At 34.2% G+C, this 20,080-nt stretch overlaps 1 protein-coding gene across 2 annotated transcripts in view; it reads left to right on the forward strand.

The window, feature by feature from the left end:
• Positions 1–20,080, forward strand: part of Kif18a (kinesin family member 18A) — a 58,383-nt gene that overhangs the window by 31,026 nt on the left and 7,277 nt on the right. For both annotated transcript variants that reach the window (XM_042691430.1, XM_042691431.1), the window contains exons 12-15: positions 2,092–2,213; positions 6,254–6,483; positions 17,983–18,424; positions 19,132–19,239. In XM_042691430.1, coding sequence (XP_042547364.1) covers positions 2,092–2,213; positions 6,254–6,483; positions 17,983–18,424; positions 19,132–19,239 — 902 coding nt within the window. The remainder of the gene's footprint in view (positions 1–2,091; positions 2,214–6,253; positions 6,484–17,982; positions 18,425–19,131; positions 19,240–20,080) is intronic.

A 20,080-nucleotide genomic window follows, 5' to 3' on the forward strand; every position in this document is an offset into this window, starting at 1 on the left:
CCGCTTGACTCATACATATACTAGATATTACAAATAAGGGAAACCATGGGAACTACGTTTCTTTGGGCCTGGCTTACTTCACTTAATATAATTTTTTCCAAGTTTTTCCATTTCCTAACAAATGGGGCAATGTCATTCTTTCTGATGGAGGCATAGAATTCCATTGTGTATATATACCATATTTTCTTGATCCATTCATCTACTGAGGGGCATCTGGGTTGGTTCCATATCTTAGCTATGGTAAATAATGCTGCAATAAACATAGTTGTGCTGATAGCTTTAGTGTGGTCTTGTTTGTAAACATTAGGGTAAATGCCCAAAAGTGGGATTGCTGGGTCATAGGGGAGCTCTATGTGGAGTCTTGGGATAGGAATATTTTTAATATAATTTTATTGTTATCAAGATGTTGTACTTCACAAGTCAGGAAATAAGTACATTTCTTTTTGGACGATATCACCCTTCCTCAATTTTCCCCCAGTTTCCCCCTCTTGTTCCTGCCCACAAGTTACATGGTTCATTTTCCATTTAGTGTCTACTGAGTACCATGCCTACATTTGTTTATCCCTCCTCCCTCTAAGGATGTAACTTTTTAATGGAAGTAAAAAAACAAGTCAGTGGTCAACTCCAGCTTGTAAACAAGTATCAAAAAGTTAAAGTAGATTATCAGATTTTTTTTGTAAAAGGAAGTTTCCAGGCCTCACTTTCCTGCTTACAGGATTACTGGCTCAGCTAATCAGAATATCCCCTCCAAGTTTTTTGTTTGTTTGTTTGTTCCTAATAATGGTACCTGAAATTTTCCCAAGATGCTGAAAATGTTATGGACTATCCATCATATTTCAGTGTAACCTCCAAGATAATATTTTCTGTTGAGGTTTAAGCAGGTTTCAGGAAAGATGAGTAACTTAAGGTAACTGATCAGACATTAGTGGACACTTGACTCTAGACACATAAAACTTAAGAAAATGGAACTTTGTAAACACTTATATAAAAGCCTTTTTTTTTTCCTAAGATACAATGAAAGTAGATGTGGGCATATATTTTTATATACACTAAACTATAATTCTGACTGTAGTCTCTGTTCTGAGAATAAAACTGCAGACAAACAGTAAACTGCAAATTGTTACTGACCAGTGCTATGACAATATTAGAAGGTAGAGGTATCCATTTTAAAAACATGCTCAGGAGCAGAGCGCCAGTGGCTCATGCCTGTAATCCTAGCTACTCAGGAGGCTGAGATCTGAGAATCGCAGTTCAAAGCCAGCCCAGGCAGGAACTTCCATGAGACTCTTATGTCCAATAAACCACGCAGAAAACTGGAAGTGGCACTGTGGCTCAAGTGGTAGAGCACTAGTCTTAACGCTGAAAAGCTCAAGGACAGTGCCCAGGCCCAGAGTTAAAGCCCACAACTGAACCCCCCTCCCCCCAAAAAAAGCTCAGGGAAAGCCTCCTTCAGGAGGTGACCCTTAAGCAAAATCTAATTATATTTTATTTTCACATTGTAAACAAGGTTAGTTGACAGAGAAGCTATCATTTTTAGAAAATTTCTTTGGAAATTTTTACATTTAGTTTCTGGGGAACTTTGAAACTTTATCTTCCTAGTAATAGGGTTTTAGACTGAGTACAACAAGGCTCTTACTTTGTAAATATGTTCTAAATATATTTTCTATCAAAAACATGTAAACAAGACTAGGTGCCAGTGACTCAGGCCTGGAATCCTAGCTACTCAGGAGTTTGAGCTTTGGGCATCATGGTTTGAAGTCAACCCAGGCAGGAAAGTCCGTGAGACTCTATAATTAACCACTCAAAAGCCAGGAGTGGAGTTTTGGCTCAAGTAGTAGAGCACCAGCTTTAAGCAAAAAAGATCAGGACAGCACCCAGGACTGGCATATAAGAAAAAGAAAAAAAAAGTGAACTGTTGGCTAGAGGAATGTCTCATGGTAAAATGCCTGTTACCAAGCACAAGGCCTTGAGTTGAAACCCTAGTACTGCCAAAATGAAAATAAATTTAATTTTCTTAAAATTAAATTTAATAAAATAAAATTTTAATAGTCTTCAAAGAATCTAAAATATATTTTACATTCTTTCCCTTAGGAACTCAATAAAGAGCTTCATTATCACCATTTACAACTCCAGAACAAAGATCTGAAAGCACAAATTAGACATATGAGGGATCTAGCTTCTCTTCAAGAACAGCAACATAGACAGACGGAGGCGTAAGTATGAGTTTTGGAATCAGTCTTTAAGCCTTTCTGCCTTTAATAATAAAACCCTGCAGAAAGTAGGTAAACTTTTTAAGCCTTGGTTTTTTAAACATAAAAGTAGATTGTAATACAAACATAATATAGTGCCTGTGTCCTGAAAGTAGAGTCTATTGATCTTGCTTGCTATGTCTTTTGCCATGCAGAAGCTCTGCAGTTTCATGCAATCCTATGTGTCCAAAATGTCTTGATTTGTAGTGTTTTGGGGTCTTTATTAAGAAAATTTCTGCCTGTACCAAGGAGCCCTAGGGTTTCTCCTATTCCTTCCTGTAAGGTTTTCAGGGTGTCTGCTTTGATTTCGAGGTCTTTGATCCATTTGGAGTTGATTCTGGTGCAGGTTGATATATAAGGATCTAGCTTTAGTTTTCTACAGTTGATCGACCAATTTTGCCAGCACCATTTACTGAAGAGGCTTTCTCTTTTCCATTCTTTTTTTTTTTTTAGCTCCCTTATCGAAGATTAGGTGGCTATAAGTCTGTGGGTTCATTTCTGGGTCTTCAGTTCCATTCCATTGGTCCTCAGTTCTGTTCTTGTGCCAGTACCAAGCAGTTTTGATTTCTATGGCTTTGTAGTAGAGTTTGAAGTTTGGTATTGATATTCCTCCAGCACCCAGATTGGGAGAAGATCTTCACTAGCCATACAATGGACAAGGGCCTCATATCTAAATACTCAAAAAATTAAATCCCCAACAACAAATCCTCAAAGAAACAACCTCCCGATTAATAAGTGGTTTAAAGTCTTAAAGAGAGACTTCTCTAAAGAGGAAATAAGAATGGCCAATGGACGCATGAAGAAATGCTCAACTTCTCTAGCCATAAAAGAAATGCAAATCAAAACAACATTGAGATTCCACCTCACCCCAGTTAGAATGGCTCTTATCAGGAAACCTAATAACAACAGATGCTGGAGAGGATGTGGCCAAAAGGGAACCATACTGCGTTGTTGGTGGGAGTGTAAACTTGTTCAACCACTTTGGAAAGCAGTATGGAGGTTCCTAAAAAGACTCCACATAGAGCTTCCCTATGACTCAGCAATCCCACTTTTGGGCGTTTCCCCAAACGATCACAAAAAAGGCCATACTAAAGCTACAAGCACAACTATGTTTATGGCAGCATTATTCACCATAGCTAAGATATGGAACCAACCCATATGCCCCTCAGTGAATGAATGGATCAAGAAAATGTGGTATGTATATACAATGGAATTCTTATATCTCCATCAGAAAGAATGACACCATCCCATTGGTGTCATCCTATTGGAAAAAATTATGTTAAGTGAAGTAAGCCAGGCCCAAAGAAACATAGGTCCCATGGTGTCCCTTATTTGCAATAACTAGTATATGTCTAGGACAAGCAGAAAAGGTCAAAACCTATATACATATGACCATATAACCTGATGCTAAGCGAAATAAACCCCAAGATAGGGACACAGAGATTTTGTCTTTGTTGCTGTTGTTTTTAAAGTACTGTGTGGGTTGTTTTTGTGTGTGTGTTTCTTTTTCTCTCTTCTTTGTATGTTCTTCCCCCGTGGTATAGTGGTATATAACCTGTTGTGACTGTATTTGATTCCGGTGTCCTGCATCTTGTATATACATTTTTCTAATTTGGGAAGGGGAAAGAGAAATAACAAAATGCTAAAATAAGGATACAAGTTACCCATTGTAACAATGAGGTATAGAAGACACTATGTTGAAAATGAACTTTACAACTTTGGGCAAGGTGGTGGGGGGAGGTTGGGGAGATGGGGAGTAAAGGGATGGTAGGGGAAAAACAAAGGAGGAGGTAACAGTGCTTGATAGGAAATGAACTTACTATCTTGCTCATGTAACCCCTTTGTACCGTATCGTTACAATAAAATATGTATATATATATATAATTGAAAGAAATAGATTATTTACAAATAACAATATAGTGCCTGGTACTTCTAGGTTTAATAATAACTTGCTAGGAATCAATGAGCTATTTTAGCAAGACAGTACAAAGTAAAATCAGCTAAGAGGTAAGGGACTGGACAGACTAGCAAAAACAAGATTTCAAGAATCTTGTTCTAGTAGAGCCAAAGACTGTGCTTAATTCCACCAAAATCAAAATTGTGGCAACACCTGAACTCAGTGACATAGGCTTTTATTGGGATCTTTTTTTGGGAGGGGGGGGGGGTCCGGTGGTGGGGCCTGAACTCTGGGCCTGGGCGCTGTCCCTCAGCTCTTCAGCTCAAGGCTAGCGCTCTACCACTTGAGCCATAGTGCCACTTCTGGCTTTTTTCTTTTTGCTTACGTGTGCTGAGGAATCAAACCCAGGGCCTCATGCATGCAAGGCAAGCACTTTACCACTGAGCCAACTTCCCAGCCCTTTTATTGGGATCTTATAGGTATCCTCTACCTACTATATTCCAAGAATCCAGATTTCAAAACTATGTTTCCATTCAACATAAAGCATGTTGTTTGTGCAAAGAGTATGAACACAGTAAACCACGCTTATCATTCTAGTTCTAAAACTGGTAAGAATACTTTAAAAAATAAAATGAAGCATTTCTTAACAAACTCAGTCCTTCCATGTAACTCTTCTGGATGGTACAGTTAGCAAGAACTGGGGAATTACATCAGTACACCCTGGTATAGCCTCCTACCATTTTACAGATCATAAATCTCCTTTCCCAGAACTTGAGTTTTGTTTACTTTGTGTCTTGTTGACACAAATAATAACATTTTCATTGTAAGTTCAGTCATTGTAGGGTTAATTGCATTCTCCATGAAAAAGATAGGTACAAAAATAACAAATACCAGAAACAGACTGAAGATCTGTTAAATGGTGGGTGTGTTACATACAAATCTTTTCATATGGATTTGGCATAGTAGTTGGCATGGAGCAAATTCAGGTTGGGGGTTTTGGAACATAATTTTTTTTGTTAATAATGGAATATGAAACCTGTGGATCTGAAGGGCCACAGCTTAGACTGCTTGCCACCAACACCAAGGAAAACAGAGTCACAGATTATTGGTACTGCTTTCTAAATATTTGAGGTTAGCATAATAGTTTTTCTAATTATAGCAAAATTAATGCCCAATTTGTTTTCCTTTTCCCACTGCCATACGTACTTAAATTGGTTCTACTCTCCTGAATAAGTAACTAGAATATTGTCTACTGATTGCCTTAATATACCTGAACTCTGAATCATTTGAATATCCTTTCTATTGTTTGGCATCTTCCTTGATGTAAAAATTAGGAACTATGGGTTGAATATGTGTTCATACTGTTTTTTTACTGTATTTCTTCATTGAAGGCTTACATGTAGGCCTAATATAAAATAAAATGCATTGATTGAGGCTCTGTTGGCGAGAGGAGATTTTGAGAAAGAGACAAGATTCCAATACCTCAAATATTCTGAAATATTTCTTGCCCAGAATATCTCTCCTTGCAACCATATTCAGTCCCATTAGAAAGTCATTGCTTTAGCTTTTCTAACTTAAGGTAGATTTGTTTTATCCTTTCATTTTATATATTTTAATATTATATATGTAAAATGAATTCTGTCATTTAACATACTGTATTTTTACTTCAATTTATGTTAATAACATGTATGATTTGTAAATCACCGTTTTTAAAAGCTTTTACATGTATGTAAATTATTTAGTCCACAAAACAGTATCTTATATGTTGCTGCTCAGGTGTTGCCCTATGGTATATATATATATACATATATATATATATACACACATATGTACATATATATACATGTATGTATGTATGTATGAGAAACTTCAGTTTGTTGTTTCTCCAAAGAAAGTATATAAAGTCTAAGAATAGAACCTGGTTCCCATGGTTCCCACTCAAGCTTCTTTCCACTCTGTACTTAATAGATTAAGCATATGTTGAGATTTTCTAAAAGAAACCATATAAAGGAAATAGTTTTAATGATGTAATAGTTTGAGCACTGTACAAAAGAACTATACAATATTTAAAATGTTATGTTTATCTCTCATCATCTTTTCTTTATAGAGTATTGAATGCGTTACTTCCAGCCCTAAGAAAACAGTATTGCACACTGAAAGAAACTGGCCTTTCAAATAATTCTTTTGAATCTGATTTCAAAGAAATTGAACATTTAGTAGAGAGGAAAAAAGTGGTGATTTGGGCTGACCAAAGTACCGAACATCCAAAACAAAATGATATACCAGGGATTTCAGTTCTGATGACCTTTCCACAACTTGGGACAGCTACCCCTTCTTGTAAGTACTGGTTTTGTTTTAAGCAAATAATAACATTATTTCTAAAGAGATTCTTTATAAACTAATCTACAAGGCAGTTACTTTTTAAGAGACTCAGTTATTTAATGATAATTAACAGTAAATTAACTTCAAAGTCATTTCAAGTCACAAGTATCTTCCTAGGATCTAAGAGTAAGTATACATGAATGTTTTAAGTAAATCTACCAAATACCATTTTCTGAAGTAAAAGTTTTACTCCTGCCCTTCAAGTTTTAACTTTTATTAAAGACGAAACCTTATAACTGATAATGCTGTGTTCAGTAATAATAATCCTTTCATTAGATCAACTATCCCATATAGTTACTATTTTTATTGACATATCATTTCCTCTTATTTACTCTCAAAATTGTGTGAAGATATTAATTGCAAAGTTAATATATAATCTTGAATTAAGACAATGCAGACATTATATAACATGAAAAGTAAAGGCCCTCTTTGTCTCTCCTCAAAACATCAATTATCTCCTCAGAATTCTCTTTGAGATAATGGATGTTAACAGTTTTGTTATGTTTGCCTACACTTTCTTTATGTGTGTGTGTGTTACAAATATACTTTATTAGATCATCAGCTTTTCATTAGATTTCATATGAGTGGTAGGATATTTTAAATATTGGTCTGTAGTTTTTTCATTTATTTAGTTTATTACAAACATCTTTAGTATACTTACAGGAAGAATTTATTTCATTCTTTTTAAAGTACAAAGAATTCAGAGAACAAATATACTATAATTTACTTAATGTTCTCTTTATGAATAGTCTTATCAGAAAATATACTTGTTTGTATTTGTTAGAGTTTTCATTGTTCTGACTAAATATTTGAGAAAACACACTTAAAGTTAATTCGTTTTGACTCAGTTTCATTTGGTTCAGTTTGGTTGTTTGATCTCATGTACTGACCACAGAACATCCTAGTTACAAGAACACTTCATGAAGTAGCTTCTTAGTTTCATGGTGGACAGGAAGAAGACCAGATGTAGCCTTCAATGGCATGGCCCCATGACCTAATTATTCCAACTAACCCTACCTCTTAAAGTTTCCAGATCCTCACAAAGTAGCCCTAGCACCTGGAAACCAGTCTGTATTCATACCATAATACCATATGTTCACATGTATATATTCATATAGAAGATTCCTAGAAACTGAAACATGAAGTTGGCACATAGATAGATAGATAGACAGACAGACAGATAGACAGACAGAGATAGTGATATAGACAGATAAGTTTACACTGTGTTTTTCACCTCAGATTTTTTTTTCCTATAAGGATTGAACATCTCTAATCCAATATATAAAATCCAATATGCTGCAAAATCTGAAAAATGTTTTTGAGCTGACATGATAGTAAAAAAGTTTTGGATTTCTGAGATTTCACATCTTAAGCTTAAGGATCTTCAACCAGGGAAGTCTATTATAAACATTCCAAAAAAAAGATTCTGTTCCTACTAATTTAGGATAAAGGATCTGCCACCTAAACCTAATGTGCATAAGAGTACATGTGTTCATCTTTGCCAAACCCCCAAATACTGACACTAATATAGCATGTATTCTTTTAAGACCTGTAATTCTTTGATTGATTGCTAGTGGGATTATGGTTTCTGTATCATTTGCTATGTTTTATTAGTATTTTTTAATTTGTTTTAGGCTCAGGGTTTTTGTGTCATTTCTGAGAATCTGGCAACCTGCAGGTGTTTATCATCTCTTTACTCCCAATGCTCCCATTATTGCTGAGCTTTTTGTCACTTCCTCTGGCACCAGTGAAACAACCTCAAGGGGAAATTAGCTCTAATTTCAGAAATTACTTTCCTAAACTTCTACTTCTTCCTTTTACCTATTGTTCTTCAATCCGGGGCCTTCAAACAGATGGGATGTACATATATATATGGGAAATAATATATACATACATATATATATATATATATATATACATATTCCAGATTTTTTATTTCCCATCAGATGATAGGTTGGTCTGAATTAACTACATTTTTTTCTTTACTTTAAAATAAAAGGGAAATTTAATACATTCTCTTCAAAAAAAAAAAATCTCACTCTCTATACCTTTTGAGCCTAGGGTTAATTCCTTCTCTGTAATATATTCAAGATGTTGAAAAGGAAATAGGACTTAAACACTGACTGACCACCTGCTAGTTGATGCTCATTATTCCTTATTTTAAAATACATATTTCATGCATAGTACAACTGAATATATACTTGGCAACAATGAAACAAACATTTATTTGGTTCTTAATTCTTTTTCATAATATTTGCAAAAGGAAAGATTACTGAAGTCATGTTAGGTTTTGTATGTATTTTCTTTGGAAAACATAAGAGAATGGGTTTTGTTTTTATGTTTTCTTGATTTGTTATTTTACATGATTTTGTTCAAATGATTTTAGAAGTTAACTATTTACTTGGTGTGTCTTGTTTACTTAATGAATTATGAATGTTTTGTGCAATTATAAGCACAGTCAAATAATATCAGGAAGGGTTTCATGACTCCACTTACTGTTTTCATTTGAAGCATAACGAGAATAATTTATACTTGGATTTCTAAAGACATGAAACAATACCCAGATAGTATCTGTTTCTAAAGTAATATTGTAAATGTTAATCATGACCATTTAAAGATAAAATGTGCCTAATACAAGTCAAATGTATCTCACTTAAGGCTACACATGTCATTGACTTTTGTGTGCATAATCTCTTGAACCAGGTATTAATTGGTTTTGTTACTGCTTTAGGATTTGAATTTATTTCAAGTTCCTTAAGAACTTTTGTATTAGGTTCATTGTTTTTCTTTAACTTGCACATAGCCATTCTGTGGTTTAAAAAGTTTGGTTAGATTAACCACCACTATTAATCTAGCCTGTACTCCAATATTAGGAATTTAAGTTGTTTGATAAATTACTACTACAAATAGTATTTCAGTAATAAGCCTATATATTTATCCTAGTGATTATGTCTGATTATCCTGTGATAAATTCCCAAAAGTTGAATTTTCTTGCTTGGGGTGAATGTATCTATTTCAGTATGCAACATATGCCAAGTAACTCCTCCCCTATGTGATTATCTCAGTTCCCATCAGGAGTATAGGAGGAGTTCCTCTTTTTATATCCACTTCCTGTTAGTGTTAACATAATTACAGTTTTGACATTTTATTAATGAATTACTAATATGGATAAAGAGTTCAAAACGGAACTCTATTATGACAAGTACCAGCAGCCTAACTTATTTCAAAGTAAATTTCACACCCATTATTTCTTATATTTAGAGATATCGGATATCTCTAAAAGAAAGTGTGATACCCTCTTTACTCCTAAGGTTGCCAAATATCTAATCAAATATCAGTGTTCATATTCCTCCATTGTCATACAAGTGATTCGTTGCTACCATTTGTTCATATTGAAAACCAAAGAGTTGTTTTACAGTTAACAAAGATATCTGTCCTTGCCAATTCTTGATTTTCTTTTTGCCAATTTAATAGCAATTAATACTATCCTTTCCACTTTTATTTGCTAAAAAGTCTGTGAACTTTTATATTTGTATAAGTGTGTGTTAATTTTCTAGTATAGTTTTCATTAGAAAATTGTTTATTTACAAAATCTTAAGAATAAAAATATTTACTTACTCAGTAATAATGAACTTCTACCATTTGTCAGCTACTTACTTTAGGCTAATAAATGCATCATGCTATAAACCTAACTCTTAAACATTCATGGAGCTTCCTCAAGGTCTGGCTATCCCTTAGCTTTTTGGCTCAAGACTGGTGCTCTACCAATTGAGCCACAGCTCCACTTTCTAGCATTTTTTCTTTGGAGATTGGAGATAAGAATATCACATGTTTATCTGCCTGTGCTGGCGTCAAACCTCCACCCTCAAAGCTCAGCTTCCTGAGTAGCTAGGATTATAGGCATAGCCACCAGCACCTGGCTAGAATTTATTTTGAAAGTAAAGCTAGCAGAATTTCTGGACAAAATAGACTTGGGATTTTTGAACTGGACATCTGAAAAAATGGGGTAAATTTAAACAAGATAATAAAGAGTTTTAAGTAGAGTAAGCTTTACAGGAGGGAGGTAAGAAATCGGTAGTTCAGTTTGGATCATGTTAAATGTGTCTCCAATACATGCAAGTGGAGACATCATGTAGGCAGTTAAGAATTTGAAGTTCAGGAGAGAAGTCTATGCCAAAATACAAATTTCAGAAAAGTTAACATTTTCATGGTATTTAAAGCTACAGGAGTAGATGAGATCACCATGGGATATTTACTCTTTGCTCTACTATACATGGTGCAATTACATCCTTGAAATTTAATTGTTTACCTTATTTTTTATTGGGGGTGAAGGATTACTGTGGATGGATTCCAAGGCTACCATTTAAGCCATCATTTACTCTTAACTTTTAGGTGTTCCATTTAGTGTTGAAATTTTAAAACTTTTCTCAAAGTTTGGAAACATTCTTCAAAAGGCTTTTCCATACATAACATGCGTCTTCCCTTTTCTCCTTGTTTTTAGTCAGTTGTGGGGCTTAAACTCAGGACCTGGGCACCATTGCTGAGCATTTTTGGTCAAGGCTCTACTACTTTGAGCCACAGTTCCACTACCAGTTTTCAGGTAGTTAGTTAGAGATAAGAGGCTGATGTCCTTTCCTACCTGAGCTGGCTCTGAACCAAGATTCTCAGAACTCAGCTTCCCAAGTAGCTGGGATTAAAGTAGCTAGGATTACAAGCATGAGTACCCAGGCCAGTGCCCAGCTCCTAATATATTATTGTATACGGTGACATACTCTTAAGCTCTCTTTTTCTAAGGAGCCTATTCTGTGTATGTGTGTGTATACTCAGACACAGTTTATCCTTACTATATCTTTGTTTTATATATACTACATAGTAACACAATTCTATTTATTGAATTTCTATTCTCTTAGCCCATTTATCTATGTAGAATTAATAGATGCTATTTTAACATGACATATATTAAAAACTGATAAGTTGCCAGCAGCTGGAGGTAATCCTAGTTATTCAGAGGCTGAGATCTGAGGCTTGCTTTTCAAAGCCAGCCTCTGGGCAGGAAAGTTCTTCTAAGACTTATTTCCAAAAGTGAAGTTGTAGCCTAAGTGGTAGAGCACTAGCCTTGAGTGAAAAACCTAAGGGATAGCACCAGACTAATTCATGCCCCCATACCAACACTAAAAACAAAACAAAAAAAGGTCCCACTAATAGTTTATCTATATTTTAGCCTCTTTATGTTCTTCCACATAGTTTTTTTCTTTATGTATTTCCTGTACATTTGTTACTAACAATATGCCTAAAGATAATATTTCCTATTTTTGTTATATGGGTTTTTTTTTATTTTTTTCTATATCACTTTCTATTTGAGAAAAACTTAACTTTTTAAAATTTTTAAATTTTGTTATTTTGCCAATATCAACCTGATGAATTTCGGGAAAACAAATTCATATTACTTAAAATCTTTACTTTCAAATTACATATTTTTTGAATAATACAGGCACCTATTTTCTCTCTGGAAAATAGTACACTCACTGAGTCCTGAGTCCTGGGCATGCTGGGGATGCTGACAGCAGGTTTATTTGTGGAACTGATAAAATTTCTGACATTAAATGAAAAGTCAAGATTTCCTCATTATCCATCTGGAAACTTACAGTCAGTATAATATTTCTGTCTCTAACCTTTCCTTTTTAAAAAACTTTACACCCTGTGTCAGTCGTTTTATCTCAAAGCACAATGAAAGAAAGATAGTAGTAGAAATCAGTTTTTCCAGAATACAGATATTCTGATTGAATACCTTTATAAATTTAGATTTTCTCTAAATTTGTTTTAGTTGAAGGAAATTTTTATTAAAAATAGGACCTCTGTGCCTCTTTTTCAAGTAATATAACATAGTAAAAATGATAATACACTGTATCTTCCAAATTTTTCCCACAAGGTAACAAAATTTGATCATTACAAATAGTCCTAATCATTAATCATTACCTTTAACCCTAAATACTTTTTATTTGCCTCTTATTTTCCAAGTGTGTAAGAGCTTTTAGCTACTCATCTGCAACTGCAAATATTGCTTTGAATTAAAGGGTTTTTTGCATTGTGTGTGTTTTTTTTTTTTTTTTCCCAGAGCAAAAAGAAAACTAGTGTCAGCTATTTCCTACAGAGACAAATATCAAAAGGTCATGGTTGATTTATTTATTGAAGTGCTGGATTAATCTGAAGCACTATGATAATTCTTTAGTACATGGGAAAAATACATTCTTTTTGTATAGTGTTTGGTATATAGCTGATGTTTTCTGTATTGGCACTGATAATATAATAACCACGTCATGTTATACTACATTGGAAAATACGTTTTTGGTTAATTTGGTCATACCTTAAGTTACATAACTCTTAAGTAGTTAAAATTCAAAAATTCTATTATTTAAAACTATGATTTCCGTGAGTCATAGGTTGTTATAAAGAATCTGGACTTAGGATTAGTACAGTAATTTTTGAATCAATCATTTTTAGCCTCAAAATGTTTATTGAAATGCATATATTAATACTTGATGTCACTCTAGAACCTAGCTACCTACTTGCCATTGAGCAGTTTCCCAAAATATCTCTTCACGTACATATTAACAGGAGTGCTAGCAAACGAAATAACCTTGCCATCATTTTGTGCCAAATCTCAATTAGATCTGATCCCATTCATCAATGTCTCACGATCACAGAAACTCTACTTTGCGTCTGTGACTCATGTTTGTTAAATCCTGCATTCTGTTTTTTACGCTAACTTTCAGTGTTTTCAGTCTTAAACTTTCGTTTCGTCTTTTTTTTTTCAGTCTTACGCTTTTGATAAATTAGTTCTTCAGGATAAAATTATTTAGAACCCAGGACAGGGTACATCAAAGGTGTCCGAAAAGGCCTGTCCATTTTTTAAAACTAGGATTTTAAACTCTTTAGTGATTAAATAGCTCATCCCCTTTTTAAATGGAACCATGTGGGAAATTTTCAAACACTACTTGCTACTTTCTCTTAGAGAAGTGGTGGGAAGGTCTGGGACTTGAACTCGGCTTCACATTCTGGCTTGGCTTTTTCACTAAGGTTGGTACTCGCTTGAGCCATGCTTCCACTTTGGACTTTTTGCTAGTTAATAGGCGATTCATCTCTAGGCTTTCTCTGCCATAAGTGACTGAATTGTGAGCCACAATTTCTACCTCTTAAGTAGATAGGATCACAAGCATGTTATCAGCAGTTGACTAGAAACCTCTTGTTAAATTGTTCTGAATTAATTTCTTCTTCATTTCCTTTGCCTGATTTTTATTGTTGTTTTCTAATTTATTTTGTTTCAATAAATAGACCTACAAACATATGCATCATTAGAGGTATATATATATAACATGAGCTGTTATCCTTTTGCCAAATATGTTGTGTGCATTTTGCTTTTTGGGGTTTGGTTTCTTTGTTGTGCTAGAAATCTAACCTAGGGCCTCAAGCATGCTAGGTTTTTAGTTTTTATAAAAACCTAATTTTAAGTTATAAAGGTTTCCACATTTAATCCACTTATTTTCTTTTTGTATAATGGTAGTCCGGAGATACCATCTCATTTTGTAGAATATTAACTTTTGTTCCTATTTTTGGACCTGGAAAGAGCATTTGCTTTATATAAATCTTCATTATGTTAATCACCTATGTTATTACTTTATATTGCTTCTTTTTATTACCTGACTACTCTCAATAAACAGAATGACCAAATATAACTTCAAGTGTACCAGTAACTAATATAAATGATACTATGACTTTGACCATATCGTTTTCTTACTATAAATAACAAACTATAAAATGACAAAATTTAACTGAACACTAGTTGATTAGTTATATAAGCCTTTAAATTTCTTTGCTACTAAGAAACATTCATATGTAAAGTATAATTTACTTTTCTTCTGAATAGAGATTAAACCAAGCCAGACAATTTGTTCACAATTATTTGGATATTGCATATACTTGAGGATGAACTAGCTTAACAGCATTATAATAATTAAAAGAGTAATTTAAGTGTAAGCATTTTTTAAATACACTTAGGAAAATAGACATCAACTGTAGTGTTTTTCATATTCACAAATACTGACGTATCAAATTTAATTCTGGGATCTATGAAAGGAAATTGTTATACTGTCCTTTACTAGTGAGCTGACTTTTTTGTGGTTGTTTAATTCTGACACCTTCTTATATCTCACCATCACTACAGTAATCTCTCTCTCTCTCACACTCACTTTTTTTTTTTTTTTTGGTCAGTCATGGGGCCTGAACTCTGGGCCTGGGCGCTGTCCCTCAGCTCTTCAGCTCAAGGCTAGTGCTCTACCACTTGAGCCACAGTGCCACTTCTGGCTTCTTCTGCTTATATGGTGCTGAGGAATTGAATCCAGGGCTTCATGCATGCAAGGCAAGCACTCTACCACTGAGCCACCTTCCCAGCCCAAGCAATAACTCTTATCCAAGTTTTCCTATATGAGCTATGGCAATAGGCTTGTTTCTAACCTCCCTGGTTTTATCTTGCCCATTCAAACTCTATTCTCAACCAGCAAGCAAAGCGATCTTTTTCTTCTGTCAGACCATAGCATGTCCAAACTTAAGATTCTCCACAGATATCCCTCTGCACTCTTATATTGTCCGTTTAATTGGCCTGGCCCCTTTTGATTTCTGTGGCCTCTTCTCATTTCTACTTTGCCACCAACTTAATTATACTTCAGTCCCACAGTCTTCTCTTTTCCTTAAGCTCAACAAATTGATTGTTGCCATTGGATCTTTGTTATTTCCTCTCTTCTTTCACCAAATCTTTACAAAACCTGCATCATAACTGGTTGAGTCTCAAACCATATAACCCATCATTAGAATGTTCTTCCCTGGCTACCATATTACTTCCCCAAACTCTTAAAATTCTCATTACAGTGAAATCTCTTAGATTATTGTTCCCAAACTGTAGCTAGAAAGTCTTTTTTTTTCTATAGAAAATAATACAAATATAGATTCAGGATTAGAATTAATAGCAGTGACTTACATGTCCTAACATTATATTTATTACTGTTTGGCTATGAATTTTGTGAAGAGTTCACATTCAGTTACATCTCATGAGTCATAACTATCTCAGGTCAATAGAAATTTAATACAGTACATCTATAATATGAGACTTTTAAGCCCCCAAAAGAGGATCTAAAATAGTAAAATTATCAAAAAATTATAAGGTACATTACTACCATGGCACCTATACTTAAATATATGATACACTGATCTAACTCTTGTAGAGAAAAGATTCATTGGCCTAATAAATGGCTATTTGTGTTTTCTATCCCAGGTTATAACAATTTATTTTATTTTATTTTTTGGGGGGTCCAGTCATGGGGCCTAAACTCTGGGCCTGGACGCTGTCCCTCAGCTCTTCAGCTCAAGGCTAGCGCTCTACCACTTGAGCCACAGCACCACTTCCGGCTTTTTTCTTTTTTTTCTTATGTGGTGCTGAGGAATCGAACCCAGGGCCTTGAGCATGCAAGGCAAGCGCTCTACCACTGAGCCACCTTCCCAGCCCTAACAATTTATTTTTAATGTCCTAGCCCTTTCTGGTTAGTGCTGAAACTGTAAGATATTTTATTGACGATATCATCTATTAAGATCTTTTCTTCTGACATTCTCCAATTTCCTTTCTCATTCTGTGGGATTATAATTTGCTTTCAGGTTCCTTTATCATTTCTACACTGCATTCTCAAAATTTTGGAATCTTGCTAGTTAGGATTTTCACAAGCTGAATGAGGGGCTCTGTAGAGAAACACAAGCCTGTTCTGGAAATGTACTATGCGCCTTTTTCTTGTAATGGAAAAGTACAAAGAATCTCTTTTATAGACATAGGCCAAACATATTCAGTAGTTCTTACAACCTATGAATGCTTCATTTCTCCTAGCCCAATACTCTGTGTAGTTTCTATACTATCTTAATATATCTAATTTGGCTAAAAAATATAATTGTTTATTATATGTCAATATTTTATAAATCATATTTGAAGTCAAATATCTGTTGTATATTTTTCATTTTCATTAATAAGTGAAGTCATTATCCTTTTGCATTTATAGTTACAGAAGATTTAATTTTTTATGTATGTGTTGAACTCCTCATTTTGTTTAGCGTCTCCCCTGAACTTTTTTAGCAGCTAGTCCTAAATTGACTATTTACCCTCTCTATGAAATTGCCACTTTCTCTGTGAAAGTTGCAATGCTAAGATGAAGCATATTTTATACTTCTGGAACCTTCTTTTGAACTCCAAATATTTTCATCATTGAATCCTAGAAAATTCCTGTCTACAAAGACATCATTCCTTTTTTTCTAGAGGGTATCAATGTCCACACTGCTTAAGTGAGTTGCCCAAGGTCACTCAGTGAGTTGGTGGTGAAGCCAGAAATAGAATTCAAGTCTCCTGACTCCCAATTCAGTTCTTTATCCTTGATATAGTTTTCTGTCTTCTATACCCCTGTGTCTCTCATGGGAAAAGAAGTTAATCTTCCAGCTATTAATAGCCACCAAATTGGTGGTAGCTGCACAGTGGAGAAAAGTAACTGTCTTTACACTGCAGCATTAGTATAAAAATATCTGGTAATGGAAAATTTGACAAATGTCATGTTAAAGGGAGTGGAAAATTATTTTAAGATCTAGATCTCATTTATCTAGTTCTCAGAAAAGTAAAATTCCTTAGTAGAACAGGGATCATATTTTTCTTCCTGTTTTTAAATTGCATTTCCTAGAGGGTAATTGTCAACCTACCCCACAGAAGAACCTCTTGTCAACTGTTCTGCTATACATAATAATAATAATGTAACAAGAATAACACATGTACTATAATGATTGCTATACGTGTATTTTTGTATCTGTGTATGCCAGTACTGAGCTTGAACTCAGGGCCTGGACTCTGTCCCTGAGCTTCTTGTTCTGCTCTACACTCGAATCATACTTCTACTTCACTTTTTGGGTAGTTAATTGGAAATGAGTCCCATGGACTTTCCAGACTGGCCTGGCTTCAAGCTGTGTCCCTCTGATTTCATCCTCTGGAGTAGTTAGGATTATAGGTATAAGTCACTGCTGCCAAGTTTATATGTATTTTTTAACTTGGCTAAAATTATGAATTGCTTTACTTAAGTATAAATCACTAACTAGTAATGCTAAGTTGATATATTTTACAATAGGAAAAGTATTCATCTCTTTGCCTACCAATTTTAAGTACTTGTAAATTGTTGGAGTTGGTTATGTTTGTTTTTATAATTTCTCAGTATCTCAATATTTACTATACCTATACATTAATTCTGTATTGTAGATTCTCTTTAATAAGGAGTTTTTTTAACTTATTAGCAATAAATCATGTTTTCTTAACGTTAAATTTTTATCAATTAGAAAATCTTTTATCCTCTATATTCTTTGTGTTCTTAAAATATTTTTTAACAGGCACATCTTTAAGTGAATCTAATCTGCTTAAAAGTCCTACACAAAAAAGAACTCGGAGAAAACTAATATCTTCTCCCTTAAAAACAAAACATACTCAAAGATCTATGTTGTTTGAAAGTGCGCAGCTCAATGATTCTCTTAGCAAAGAACTTCAACCTATTGTATACACTCCAGAAGACTGTAGAAAACCATTCCAAAATCCATCTCCAGGAGCCTCAAAAAGACCAGCATCACATACTACAAGTTTTCAGACTATCAGCTCAAATGTAAACAGTGACAGTTCTCTGAAAACGTTGGATGAGGATGAGGTCCCTCTTCCCAGAAGAACAAAACATACACAGGAGAATTTGAACGCTACATTTACTGTATGTGAAGACAGCAGGAGTTTGAAAAGTAAATTATCTGAAGAAGAATCACTACCAAACAAAAGTACTTTACAAAGGTACAAAGAAAAAAAATTGCTGACTATTGTTATTGTTGTTTTTATATAGCTGTTAAATACTAGCTTCATTTTTCTTCTTTTGCTGTAATGGAAGTTTATTTGATAGTTCAAGTATGGTACCTTGATTTTGAAAGTGTTTCATCTTAATTATCTTCCTTATAATTAAGGTAAATGAGATGCTTAACCCACTAGCAATATTTCAAAGTCTGAAATTTGATATCTTAAGTCAGTTGACCTTTATTAGTCTAGAACAGACAATAAGTTGTATTTAGTTTCTTCTTATACTTTGAGATTACTAATATAAACTATCATTGGAGGATTACCTTGCTATTATTCATTAATGCCTTCCCTAAAGGAAATTCCATAGTTTCCATTAATGTTATCGAACTAGCATCTAAAACATGGTTGATGGATGTCATCTACCTTATCACACCCAATCAAAATATGGGAAGAAAAACTCCTCCACCTTTCTTTGCAACAGGGAATGTAAAAATATCTTAACAGCACGGAAAAGTAAAGAACCCACTGCAAATTAGATACATTAGTATAGAAAATAGTTTATAGTCTAGAAAAATTTCATAGTGTAGAAAATATTTTTTCTGTATATATTAGTACCAAATGCTTTTCTAATTGTTGGACTATATATACCTCTGATCTACAGTACAAAATGAGTTATTTCTCTTCTTTCTTCATTACTTAATATGCAGACATGACCCTTCTTCAGTCTCATCTAAGCATTCTCTGCCTGTATCAAGCATAGTGCCATCCTACATGGCAATGACTGCTGCTGCAAAGAGGAAACGGAAATTAACAAGGTATTGTTTTTTGCCTCAATCTCTACACAAGATCATCTCTATACCTTTGTTTCCCATGCCTCCTTTTTATTTCTTATAATTAGTCTGTCAACTCATGCTTACGCATATTTATGGTAAGTTACTGTGAATGAAGCAATGGATTTATGTTATCAAAGGGCGATCTTGATGAAGCTCAAGTCTTTCACTTGATATTTACTCAAAGTATTCAATCTTTTAGATTATTAAAAATAAATGGAAAAGTCTTCTAGCTTTCAAAATGTCACTTAATTTTAACTTTTCTTCTATTGGAAGTTTTTTTTTACTCAGTTATTTATCCTTTTAGACATTACTGAACTTCTTTCATCTTAGTATTATTTTAGTAGATTCTGATACCTGATTAAATATATAGTGAAGTGAGCAGTCTGCTATTTCTTGCTCTGGCAATATAGCTTATATAAGACGAAGACATTCATAAAAGCAGCTGCAACTACCTCATAATTATAAAAGCTGAACGAAATACAACAGCCGAATGAAGGCACTAGGGAACGGTTGAGGCAGCTGATACTCAAAGGTGTAACATCCTAGACAAAGGACAAACATACTATAGAGACAAGTAATAAGAGTGCCAGATGGGAGCAAGAAAGCTGAGCAAGCATGAGTCCCTGAGTTCAAGACTCAGTATTGGAAAGAAGAGAGACAGAGAGATTAAGATGGGGGTGGAGGATTTAATTAAGAGAGGAGAAGAGACCAAGCTGAAAGTAGCTGTTGAAAAACTAAAGTATTTGAAAGAGTTTTAGCATTCTATTGGAACTGAAACATAAAAAGTTGAGTTCAGGGATCACAATAAATAAGACAAACGGGA

Source organism: Dipodomys spectabilis, unplaced genomic scaffold, assembly GCF_019054845.1.
Source record: "Dipodomys spectabilis isolate Male_0828 unplaced genomic scaffold, ASM1905484v1 ptg000145l, whole genome shotgun sequence".
In the NCBI taxonomy this organism is placed as follows: domain Eukaryota; kingdom Metazoa; phylum Chordata; class Mammalia; order Rodentia; family Heteromyidae; genus Dipodomys; species Dipodomys spectabilis.